This window comes from Rhinolophus hipposideros, assembly GCF_964194185.1.
Source record: "Rhinolophus hipposideros genome assembly, chromosome: 10".
In the NCBI taxonomy this organism is placed as follows: Eukaryota; Metazoa; Chordata; class Mammalia; order Chiroptera; family Rhinolophidae; genus Rhinolophus; species Rhinolophus hipposideros.
In genome coordinates, this window is record NC_138056.1 from 42,904,842 (window position 1) to 42,917,154 (window position 12,313).

The 12,313-nt window shown below is 41.2% G+C and overlaps 1 protein-coding gene across 5 annotated transcripts in view; it reads left to right on the top strand.

Moving 5' to 3' along the window:
• RIC3 (RIC3 acetylcholine receptor chaperone) overlaps nucleotides 1-12,313 on the top strand; it is a 47,291-nt gene that overhangs the window by 16,858 nt on the left and 18,120 nt on the right. For 4 of the 5 annotated variants that reach the window (XR_013994206.1, XM_081062923.1, XM_081062921.1 and 1 more), the window contains exons 2-4: nucleotides 435-664; nucleotides 1,691-1,763; nucleotides 4,371-4,464. Coding sequence is in view for 4 of the 5 variants with exons in the window: in XM_081062923.1 (XP_080919049.1) it covers nucleotides 435-664; nucleotides 1,691-1,763; nucleotides 4,371-4,464 (397 nt within the window). In the remaining variant the exon portion in view is untranslated. Of the gene's footprint in view, nucleotides 1-434; nucleotides 665-1,628; nucleotides 1,764-4,370; nucleotides 4,465-12,313 lie in introns of those variants that run through there. The other variant, XM_081062924.1, reaches the window with a different exon arrangement.

Consider the following 12,313-nt stretch of genomic DNA (forward strand, 5'->3'; position numbering starts at 1 on the left):
GGAGGCTCTGCCATTTTCATCGCTTGATTTTCAGGGTCTTCCTAGGTGTCAGCACCCAGCCTGCAGACAGGAAATGAACATGGAGTTTAATACGTGGGAAGTTTTATAGGCCAGGCCTTGAACTAGCATATTTCCCCGACATTCCTCTGGTTGGAACTCAGTCACATGGCCACATTTAACTGGATGGGAAGCTGGAAAATGTTGTCTAGCTGTGAACGCAAAAGGAAGAGAAAAAATGGGTTTGGTGAACAGCTAGAAATTGCCACATCATATTATCTGTGTGATACCTCTGTATTCTTATAATCAAGTTCCTGTTTTTTCTTAAACTTCTTTGACTTGACTTTGTTATTTGTACATCAGTGCAGGAGGTGTTTTCATAATAGTCATGTTTAAAAGAGTAGAATAAATAAACTCGGATTAATTTATTTTCTCAGGCAAGTTGGGTCGATTTCCACCTATGATGCATCGTCACCAGGCTCCCTCAGATGGCCAGCCCCCTGGGGCTCATTTCCAGAGGTCTCACCTTGCAGAGGCCTTTGCGAAGGCCAAAGGATCAGGCGGAGGCACTGGAGGACGAGGAAGTAGTGGGAGAGGCCTGATGGGGCAGATTATTCCAATCTATGGTTTTGGGATTTTTTTGTATATACTGTACATTCTATTTAAGGTAAGTGGAATCATCTTGTCATGTTACATCAATGACAGTCTAATATCATTGTAGTACAAATCATTTTCAGTATTAAAACCCTTCACAGTTCATAACCCTTTTTTAAATCTACCATCCCTTTAAACCTTGCCTCTTCTTCATAAAGTGTGTAGGATAGCTGTTATCTCAGTTTTACAGATGAGTCGTCACTTGGAGCTTCAATGATCTGCCCCAGAATTCACAACTTAAACTGCAGAACCAGGGCTTGACCCTGGATCTTCTAGTCCCTAATCCAGTTAGCAATAAAGTTCAAAGCCCTTCCCCTTCCCTTTTCTTTTGACTAGGCATCTTTGCAAACTGAAAAGGCATAAAGCTGCTCCAAGAAGAGCTTTATTATTAGGATTGGCACGTGATTTCCAGGTAGCCACGGTGAGACCAGATAATGAATGACTGGTATCAACATCACTTTGCCCTTTTCCCTGCAGGAGTATGAGGTGCTGTTTTTAACATCATGTCCAATAATTCTCCTGAAACAGAATTGCAACATCCTAAGCCTAATATTTCCTACCTCCAGGGAGACGTGGTTTGGGTCTTTTATAAGCAGACTCCTAATTAAGTTCCACCTTCAGGCAGGCTTTGCCAGGCCATGGGTTTCAGCCTGTGCAGTGGAGGCAGGAACTTCACTTTGCCCTTCTAACTAGAGTGAGGCAAGTTCTTCTTGTCCACGAATTCTGCAGGCAGCCCAAGCTGAGTCTTTGATGAGCACGTGCAAGGCAGACTGAGCTCAGGCGAGGCAAATGACCTATAGAGAGATTTCTTTTTCCTTGTGCCTTGGTAATTTTTTTACCTAGAAACCTTCTGTTGGCTTTTTTTTTTTTTTTGAGATGTTTCTCTAATGTTGCTATTTGATTAGATTTCTGACTTAATTTTTGTCTCCCAACCTTCTTTTTCTTTCTTTTTATTTATTTTTTTCATTTAATATGAGGGATTCCGTGACTTTGAGGTTCTGAGCTGCTGTTGATGTGCTGTACCTCCTTCAATTCTCAGCTTTCAAAGGGGAAAACTGCAGAGGATCGGAAATGCTCTCCCACTACCCCTGGAAACACCCACAGGAAAATTAGTAAGTGCCCTTTTCCGTTTAGTCACAAGTTTTATTGTGTCAGACAGCTATAATACAGCCAGAGGGACGATCTGTGGATATGTCTTAAAAGCGTTTCTCAAAACTTGCCCCAAGTTAATCTAATGTCATTTTTAACCTTAGCTCTGGGAGTTCTGAAAAGTGTCTATATTGATGTTGGGCTTTTAAGGGAAAAATAGTCACAAAAAGTGCAAAACTGCTGGTTTACTTTTTTATATGTTAGCAAATTAACATTTCACATTTGGAATGGGTTGCTTCTCATTTTCAGACTTCAGAATATTGGTAGCTAATATCTTTATTTCATAGGGAGGAAAAGTGAAGCAGAAAGTTGAAGTCATTGCCAAAGTCAGTTATTAGATCTAGGGACAGAGTTTAACACTCTGGCTCTTGAAACATGATCATCAAATATTTACTAACCAACTAGAATATTCTGTGCTCTCTGGGGAAATGAAATATATATGGCATGGCTCTTCCCTCTAAGAATTTATAGTCTAAGATGGATGTGAGGAAAAATAACTTGTGAAAAGTGTACTACCTAGAGAGAAGGGACTTGATGAAAGCCTATGGGAAATCACTTCTAGCTGGGTGTCTGTGAAGGTGGCCTGATCAGATAGATGGGATGGACTGAGTGAGACACAGGCTGACATAGGGCAGCTGTGGGAAAGAAGGCCTGAAGAGGAGGTAGGTTAAGCCACGTTGCTGAAGGCTTTGGAGGACAAACTGCTTTATCCTGTGGATAATGAAGCCTCATCAGAGGCTTCTTTTAAAAAAAAAAAGAAAATCAGCAAAATGAAGTGAGGCTGGACCACAGGAGCATCTGCCCTTGGCCTTAATTGCTTTTTGGATTTATTCCGGATTCTCTGTGGAAATAGGTATTCCAGTCCCATTCTGCATCCTTTTTGGAAATCCTATTCAGGGAATTCTTTGAGAAAGCTGCTGTGTTCTTAGTGGAGATAGTGCCTAACAGTGATGGTAAATGCATCAGTAAAATAATTTTTAAAAGATTTGTGGACTCTCTAAAGAGTAGCAAATTCTGTGTCCTGTCACATAATGCATTTAAAACAGAAAGCAGTAAATAAAATGAATTCCTAAGAGCAGCTGTTTTATCATGTAGTAGCAGTTATATCCGCGTCTTCTCCTTCAATTCTGAATCATGCAGAAAATAAAAATAACTGAAACATTTATGTGGCACAGTCCCCTAGACACGTTGCAGATGTTACCTGCGTGAATACAAATTTATTCCAGAAGTAGTAAAAGGCCTTTGAAATACCACATTTACAAGGATCCTTTATATATATCTGGGTAGAATGGTAGCTGGGCATGAAACAGAAGAACGAAATCACCTACATAATGAACCCCATTTTACTTTCCTACTGCTTTAAAGTTCATTTCATGTTCGGATTTAGGGATTTATTTTTTCTGTTCTCATTTTAAGGCCTTAATGTTAGTTGCAGTAGATAGATGTGCTCTGCACTGACCCTTGTTGAGGAGACTACTTCTAGGAGGCATGTTACATCACGTCACTCCACATGACTTGGGCAGAAAACCTTGGACAGGGAGGTGTCAGCCCTAGTTCAAAACTTCCTCTATTGAAGAAACATAGCATTTAAGCTATTACCTTCCAGGTATGTTTTCAGCCTTAGGTGTAGGTGAAATATTGCTCATTTCAGGGTCTTAACTCCTTTTCTAAAGTACCTTATAGGTTTGGTACTTTACACCTGAGCATTATTTGGATTAGAATAACCAAGTCTGAAAGTAACTTTAGTGTCCATCAATAGATGAATAGATAAAGAAGATGTGGTACATATATGCAGTGGAATATTACTCAGCCATAAAAAAGAATGCAATCTTGCTACTTGCGACAACATAGATGGACCTAGAGGGTATTACTTGTATACTAAGTGAAATAAGTCAGAGAAAGACAAATACTGTATGATTTCACTTATATATGGAATCTAAAAAGTAAACCAAAAAAACAGAACAAAGCAGAAACAGTTTCATAGACACAGAACAAACTGGTGGTTGTCGGAGGGGAAGGGCAAAATAGATGAAGGTAAAGAAGAGGTACAGATTTCCAGTTATAAAATAAATAAGTCACTGGGATATAATGTACAACATAAGGAATATAGTCAACAATATCATAATCTTGTATAATGACAGAATGTTACTAAACAAAAAGTGGTAATCACTTCGTTAGGTATATTAATGTTGAATGACTATGTTGTATATATGAAATGAATATAACATTGATTATTAATTGTATTTGGGTATGTTTATCTTCTTCATTTCTTCTTGGGTGACTGTGTAGAGGTACGCTTTCATTCCTAGCTATTTTCTTAGCTTGTCCTGCTGTATTTCTGTGTATAAGAGAGTGATTTGTTCATCACTCACTAAACGTGTATCCTTTAGATCTTGGTGCCCAGACCACAGTTCCTCTTGGTATCCTCACTGGATTAGCGAGAGACTCAGGCTCTTCTCTGAGTCTCGGGACTAGCCTGGATTACTGTAGAGTGTCACAGCCAGCCATGTTTCAGAGAAGAGCTTAGGGAGTTGTGTATGATGGTTCTTAGATTGATGCTTGTTTTTCAGCCAATTTTGAACTCATTCAATTGCAAGAAAAACTGAAGGAGACAGAGGAAGCCATGGAAAAATTAATCAACAGAGTGGGACCTAATGGTGAAAGGTAGGTTTTAGGACTCAGACTATGTCCCATTTAGAGAATCAATTCAAAAATTTGCTTTTCTTTGATTTCTGGGCCACTTACTTTCATTTTTATATAGCCGTCACCTTATTTGTCATTTGCATATTGTTTCTCATGTAACATTTCCATTTTTATGCTATCAAGCAATCTCAGTTTGCAAGAGCATATGCTCAGTGTTATGCACAGTATTGTGAGTAAATTTGTGAGCAAATCCTTCAGAGTAAAATAACTAGTTTTTAAAATACATATTTTTTAAATTTCCTGGCTCTCTAAAAAAGACATAATTTAAGTAGAACCAGATTATTAAATATTGTGCTTTCTATTTGAGACAAGATGAGAGAATAGAGCAAGTACGATCAGATTAGGTATTTGTAGTTCGTGTTGACTATGCCAGAACAGAATTAGACATGTGAAGTTGGTGTCAAGAGCCAACCTAGCCCCTTAGGATGCCCTACAGGGAAGACTCATGCCTCTTGGTACAGGGCTGGCCGTGTGTCTCAAAAGGTAACTTTAGGAGATTGATGGAAGTGGGCAACAACTAAAAAAACATGGATGTAGGAAGGCCAGGAAGGAAAAACCAGAATGTGAGATTGAAAACAAAGAGGGATTCCGTTAAGCAAGGCCTCTGACAAGAATGGAGGAAGAACGGGGAGGCGAGGGGCAAAATCTCCTGCAGGGGAATAATATGTTAAGAGGTTCTTCCTTGGTAGTACTAGTGCCCCATGCCCCTTTCTCTGCTCCCTGCCCCAGCCTTGTCCATCTTTGCCTGGATAGGAGAAGAATGAACATCGTCAAATTGCAGCCTCTTGTCTTGGCTTTCCCTACAATGTCTACAGTGCTGCTGAAAAGACATTTGAGGATGAACCTTGTCTATTTGGGCCCAAGAGCCTTGACCTTCTTTTGGTCCAGAAAGCAGAGTGACTATCTAGAATGTTCCCCAAAGTGGTATAGATATGTGTGCTTATCAATACATGAGTATATCTGTGTGAGTGTATAATAATATTTGATATTTATTGAGCACTTACTGAGGAAAATGCTTTTTACACGTTATCTAATGTGTGAGAATTTGTATAAGTGTGACTAAACCAATTTGTGCAGCTACACTTTTCTGCCCTTACTCTGTACTACCCACAGTCTGGGTGAGGAACTGCCAGACTTTTATTGACCCTCATGCCTCAAAAAAAAATGTGTACTCTGGCCTTGATCTCTTTGAAGCCCCAGGCCACACTTAAGGGTCGAGAAAGCCATAGATGAATGAATACCTGTGGGCAGGGTCTTCCACCTGGGAGACCCAATCCTGGGCCTTGGAATAAGAAAGCACATGAGGATATGTTTCTCACTATTACTCACTCCTATTCAGACTCCTTTAGCTCAAATCAAAGAACCCCACCATCCAACTCACGTCCACCATCTGTCCATTGCCCCAGCCAGGAACACAGTACTGTGACCTCTAACTACTGTCTGTCCTCTTTGTGCCAGGGTTACTTCTCCTTGGTTATGTGCAAAGGCAGAGGAGTTGTCCCACCTGCAGCTGGAGTTGTGCCATCTCATTGTTTCTGGGCCACAGGTCCTAGCTCAAAACGTTTATTCCTCATAGGATGCCGCAGTGTGGATGGACCCTTTCCAGCTTGCTGCATGGCGACGGTTGTGTAAAACATTTTCTACAGCCCCTCTCAGGAACTGGGGAGCAGTTCCTTTTCCCCTGAAGAGAGCACAGCTTGTGGTTTTCTTTCCCATACCTCTCATTTTCCAGACATAAAGATGTGACTTTCTGTCTGACACTCCTTAATCCAGCACTTTTTATCCTTATGGATGAGCCCTATGGCACTTCAACCCTGAAAGCTGCCAGGGCTAGGTAGTGCCATGTTTTTACATTGTTTCCTTTTTATACTTATATCCTTTACCCTCGGTTTTTGTGGCATTTGTTCTACAAGTCTGTGCTTTTATGATTATTGGAAGAGCCCAAAATACCCAAGTATTTTTTCTGTCAGATCAAACTTTTATCACGTCTCCATGCTTCTGGGATCAAGGAGAGCATTTAAGACAAAGAATAAGTGTTCATGTATAGCCATCTAAGTCCTTTTATATAATATGTACTCCATAACTACAAGATTTTGCTTAAAATTTCAGAAATACTCCGTTTCTGAAATTTCATACTAATGCTTTTGTAAAAATAAAAATAGCTAAAGGTTTTAATGTTACCCAGTAAAACTTTTCAGACAGCTTTCACCTGTGGGCATTATATATCTGAACATGTGTTTAAATGATGAAGCTTCTTGAAAGGTTAATAATGTACCATGTTATATCTGATATTAAGCACAATATCCAGCTCAAGGACACTAAGATTAAGGGAAGGATCTAGGAATCAGAATCGAAGTGTCTTCATTTATGTCCTTATGATCAGCAAAGTTTCATTCCTAGAGCAGCATGTCCATGTGCAGTTACTCTCCTCCCAGAAGCATGGCGTGGCCTGAGGGGAGAAGTGAGAGGGCAACCTTTGGCAGCAGACAGACTTGGTAGCATGTTGAGTATGTGTGTGGGACTGTAGATTTCGACACGTGACCTTAGCCAAAAGACGGAGAAGCGATGGGACTGTAGATTTCTAACATCCGTCTCTGGGATATAAACTCTTTGAGGACAGGCTTAGACAGTTTTGTTCACTGTGTTCACATAGTAGGTACTAAATAAACACAGTTGAAAAAGAATAGACATTCACTTTTGATACAAGCGTTTGTCTATATAGGATCATGGTGGAAGAGTAAATCATGGCCATTACTTATTGAGATTCTTCTCTTCATATGCTTACCTCTATATTCCGGGGCCTACTGGATATGTCTCATAGATCCTTATCCTTACCCCCATCAAATAAAAAATGTCTCTTGAATGAATGAATGTCCAAAATGGAATTCATGATCTACTCCCAGCTGAATCTACTCTACCTCTATTGTTTCTCATCTCAATAGTTGGCTCCACCGTCTACTGTTGCCCAAGGCAGAAATTAGACATCATTAGATTTACCTTTTCCTTCACTTCCTGTATCTCATCAATCACCATGTCTTGTCATTTCTTCTTAATTAATAAGTCCCTGCAAAGGACTCTAAGCTCTCCTAGTAAGGGATTATTCCCAGAGTCTAGCACAGGCCCGTAGTAGGCTCTAAAATGAGTATTAATTGAAATAAAAGAAAGAGTGAGTGAGTGAATGAATGCTTTTACTCTTGATGTAGGTCAGAACTGTCTCATGTGGTTTCTTTTTCTCTAATTTTGCCTCCTTTCAATTCACTTTCTGCTTTTCAAACAGGTGGATTATATTTTTTGTTTTAACCCTTCAACAAGTCCCTGTTGCTCTTGATAAAGTGCAGGATCTTCACCATGGCTTACGCGGTCCTGGGTGACGTGGCCCTGCAGCCTGCTATTGCTTTGTGTTTCTCCATCACTCTCTCTGTGGTCCAGCCACACTGACTACTGGTTGTTCCTCTAAAATACCTACGCACTTTTGCTCGTAAGACTTCGAATATACTATTCTCCTTTGCTTGGGTGTCCCCACGCAACCCAATTCACGCACATTTATTTTAACTCTTGCTTGTCACATAGGTCTGAACTTTTTCTCTGAGAGCCCTTCCCTCAGCCCAAAACTTGTGCTCCCACACTACCTAGGTTTGCTGGATATTACAAGCATTATATTACTTTCTCATCTTCTGTTAACTTTTCTGTCTTCCTTAATGTCCTGTAACCTTCATGAAGATAGGGACTTTTCATCGTTCAACTTGTATTCCTAGTGCTGGCATATTGACAATATCAGTATATGTTGAAAGAATGAGGTCCGGCCCGGTGGCTCAGGCAGTTGGAGCTCCATGCTCCTAACTCCGAAGGCTGCCGGTTCGATTCCCACATGGGCCAGTGGGCTCTCAACCACAACGTTGCCAGTTCAATTCCTCGAGTCCCGCAAGTGATGGTGGGCTCCGCCCCCTGCAACTAAGATTGAACACGGCACCTTGAGCTGAGCTGCCGCTGAGCTCCTGGATGGCTCAGTTGGTTGGAGTGCATCCTCTCAACCACAAGGTTGCCAGTTTGACTCCCGCAAGGGATGGTGGGCTGTGCCCCCTGCAACTAGCAACGGCAACTGGACCTGGAGCTGAGCTGCGCCCTCCACAACTAAGACTGAAAGAAAAACAACTTGAAGCTGAACGGCACCCTCCACAACTAAGATTGAAAGGACAACAACTTGACTTGGAAAACAAAAGTCCTGGAAGTACACACTGTTCCCCAATAAAGTCCTGTTCCCCTTCCCCAATAAAATCTTTTTTTTAAAAAAAAAAAAAAAAGAATGAATGAGGTAGTTCTAAAGAAAGTACTTTAAAGCAGGATTTTTTAGCAATAATGATATCTTCCTTGGTACTTGTTTTGATTTGCCCTGTGCAGCCCTATGTGGTTGTCAATAGAGGTGTTATTTCTCTATAAGGAATTGCATCTCAGAGAAAGTGTGCTTTAGGAACGTGTATTAGTTTTCTGTGGCTGCTGTAATGATTTACCACACGCTTAATGGCTTAAAACAGCACACATTTTTATTGTCTTACAGTTCTGTATGTTAGATGTCCTCCGCTGGGCTAAAACAAGGTGTTGGCAGGATTGCATTCCCTTCTGGAGGCTCTGGTAGAGAATCTGTTTCCTTCCCTTTTACAGATTTTAGAAGCTGCACACATTCCTTGGCTCATGGACCCTTTCCTTCATGTTCAAAGCAGCAATAGTGAGTTAAAACTATCTCACATCATATTACTCTAACCTTTTCCCCCTTAAGGACTTTTGTAATTACATTGTGCCCTCCCAGATAATCCAGGATAATCTATTTTAAGTCTGTCTGATTAACAACCTTAATTCTATCTGCAATCTTAAATCTCCTGATACATAGGGTAACGTAATTATAAATTCCAGGGCTTAGGATCTTTGGGGGGTGGGGACTATTAGTCTGCCTACCACAGAAGGTCTTATGGAAAAGGGGGAACCTAATTAAACCTTACAGGGTAGAAGGGTTTCCTCAGGCAGAATTTGGGGAAAGAATGTTTCAAAGGGAAAGGCAGCACAAGCAGCACCAAGGTGAGCGAGTCAAGGCGTGTTTTTGGAACAGCAAGTAGTCTTAGGCAGCTACAGTGGAGTAGTCCAGGGGTGGGGTAAATGATAGAGGTAGGTAAAAGGAGAAAAAAGAAAAAAAACAGAAAAATAAATGGGCCAGACCGGAAAGCCCTGAATGGCAGGCTGAGAGGGTTGGAATTCGTTGTTTGTATAGTGGGTGCCACTAAATTAGGCTTTTGAGAAGTGTCATGATCTGCTGTGCTTTAGAAAAAAAAAACTCTTACAGTGATATGTAGAGTGGCTACATGCTAGAAGTTTATTGAAAAACTTCTAGCAAAGGGTAACAAATATGCCAGTGAGAGTGGAAAAGAGCTAAATTTAGGGGACTTCGTAGAGGGGAAAAAAACCCAGGCTGTTATCCTTGGTTGCAAGCAGCCAATCTGGGTAGCAAATATTTGGAAGGGATGGCAGAGTTTATTGGAAGAATGCAGGATAGCTCACAATACCAAAGCTCACAATAAAGATTCAGGTTTCAGGACGAGTGGGAACTAGAGCAGCTCTAGGGATTTAGGGACAGGAACAAATGGACAGTCTCTTCAGGAAGAGCCAACAGGAAGAGTTAATATGAAAAGTTTTCAGATCAGGCTTTGCTGGATTCCGGATCCAGTTTTAGAAGACAGTACACTTGGCCCACCTTGGGTCTTGTATATACGTGTATATCACTGAACCGATCAGTCAGCCAAAGTGGTGAAGTGATGATTGCCCATGGGTCCCATGGCCACCCTTGAAAGAGAGGTGAGGGGATGGATAGCTTTACCCTAACCTTTGTACTGTGAATGGAAGAGGGGTTGGTTCCCTAAAGGAGAAAGCTAACTAGATAAGAACAATGAAGAGGAAAGAAGAGATGAAGATGAGTTGGAGATTTACAGACCAAACTGGAAAGAAAATTATGGCATCAACCAAGATAAAGACACAAAAAAGAAGAGAAAGATGATAAGGCTTGGAATTGGGATCTTGAATTCACCTTTGAATATGGTTGAGGTGCCCACAGAACATCCATGTCTAATGTACAACAGCAATAGGAAATGTGGGTATTGAGGTCAGAATCAAGGACTCAGTTTTGGAGGTCATTTGGCTGGGCTTATGAGGTAAGGGCCATGGGGAAAGACGAGATCACCCAACCCTTGAGGCACGTTGTACTGTGTGGCAGTAGCCTTCAGTCTAATGCTTGTCTGAATTCTATTCTCACCATGAATGGTGTGGTTAGACACTGTTTCATTCTCTCTGTGTTTAACTCTTGGATTCAGAACTTGATGATTTGTCTGGATTTGTAGCATTCAAAAATCTGATGAGGTTATCTCCCAACTTCTTTTATTTTTCTAGCTTTTTGCAATGTGCCATACCCAACTTGTCCTAGCCTGCCTGCTCATGCAGCTGCTCACGATTCTGGGCCCAGCTAGGACCTAGTTTTGAAGGGTGAATTTAAGGTTAATTTCAGTGTAGTGGCAAAGCCTCCAAGTGGAAATGCGCAGGCAATAACTGGAATAATGAGACTGGCTTTGTGTAAAAAGTCAAAAGAGTAGAGGTAGACTTTTTCATCTTTGTAGAGGTGATTGGTTTCATTTGTGATACTGCGTCAACTTCCTGAGGACATGACTGTAAGATCGGAGAAATAAGAGTCCTAGGATTGAGCCTTCAGGAAAACCTTGTTTCAAGAGGTGGGAGGAGGAAAGTGAGCCTTGATCAGAGATGAGAGGAATGGGTAAAGAAGAGGGAGGAATGCAAATGTCTCAGTAGCTAAGAAGGAGGACATTTCAAGGAGAGGATGGTCTACAGTTCAGAGAAGTCATGAAGAATGTGAGGAAAAGACTTTTGAAGTTGTGAGTAAAGTGGTCATATATTATTTTCACAAGTTTTGGTAAAATGATGGAGTGGAAGCCTAATTTCAGGGAGGTGGGAGAAAATCGATGGTGAGGAAATGGGGACGAATCAAACTAACACATTTATTGAGCACTTACAGTGTTCATGGCACTCTGCCGATACAGTCATGATATGTTTATCACTGCGCTCCAGGAGTATCAAACCGAGTTGAGACCATACAGAATCTAGGAAAATGTTCATTGCGATAAATTCAGGAGATATCATAGGCTGGGCTGTGATTGGTTGCCTAACGCATGACATGGACAGTATGAGTACACATGGTCAGAGATAAGAGAGGATGCTTTGGTGTGGAATTCTCTGAGAAAGTTTCTCTTGTTTGTTTCTGCTTCTCCTAGCCATCCTTCTTTTTAATTGAGGTTCTGATTTCCCATAAGTTAAGAAACAGAGAATCCAGACTGTTTCATTCAGTAAAAATCAGAGAACACTGAGTAGGCAGGAGAAATAACGTGGGCAGTCCAAGGGCAAGAGCTTTGTGATAAGCACATAGGCTCTTTTAGCTAGGGGTGACCTAGCTGTCCCAGGAGCCCCCCACAAAGTGGGTTGTAAGAATTAGGGGTTACGTAGAGAAGAGGAGCAGTTACAGCAAGTCAGGACTCTTGTACTAATGGAAAGAGTAGAGCTATCAGAGGCCCAGGAAATGTAAGATTTTACATAAATGTGGAACAGGCTTCTTCAGTTCCTGGCTTTGAGGCCGCTTAGTGTGGAAGTAGTGAAGCTCGTGGTGCTTGTGTTTTCTTCCCACTGAGGGCTGTGGAAATGGTGCAGCTGTACTTTCCTCAGTTCCCATCTTAATGTTATAGGGAGAAACACTGTTTTCTTTTTC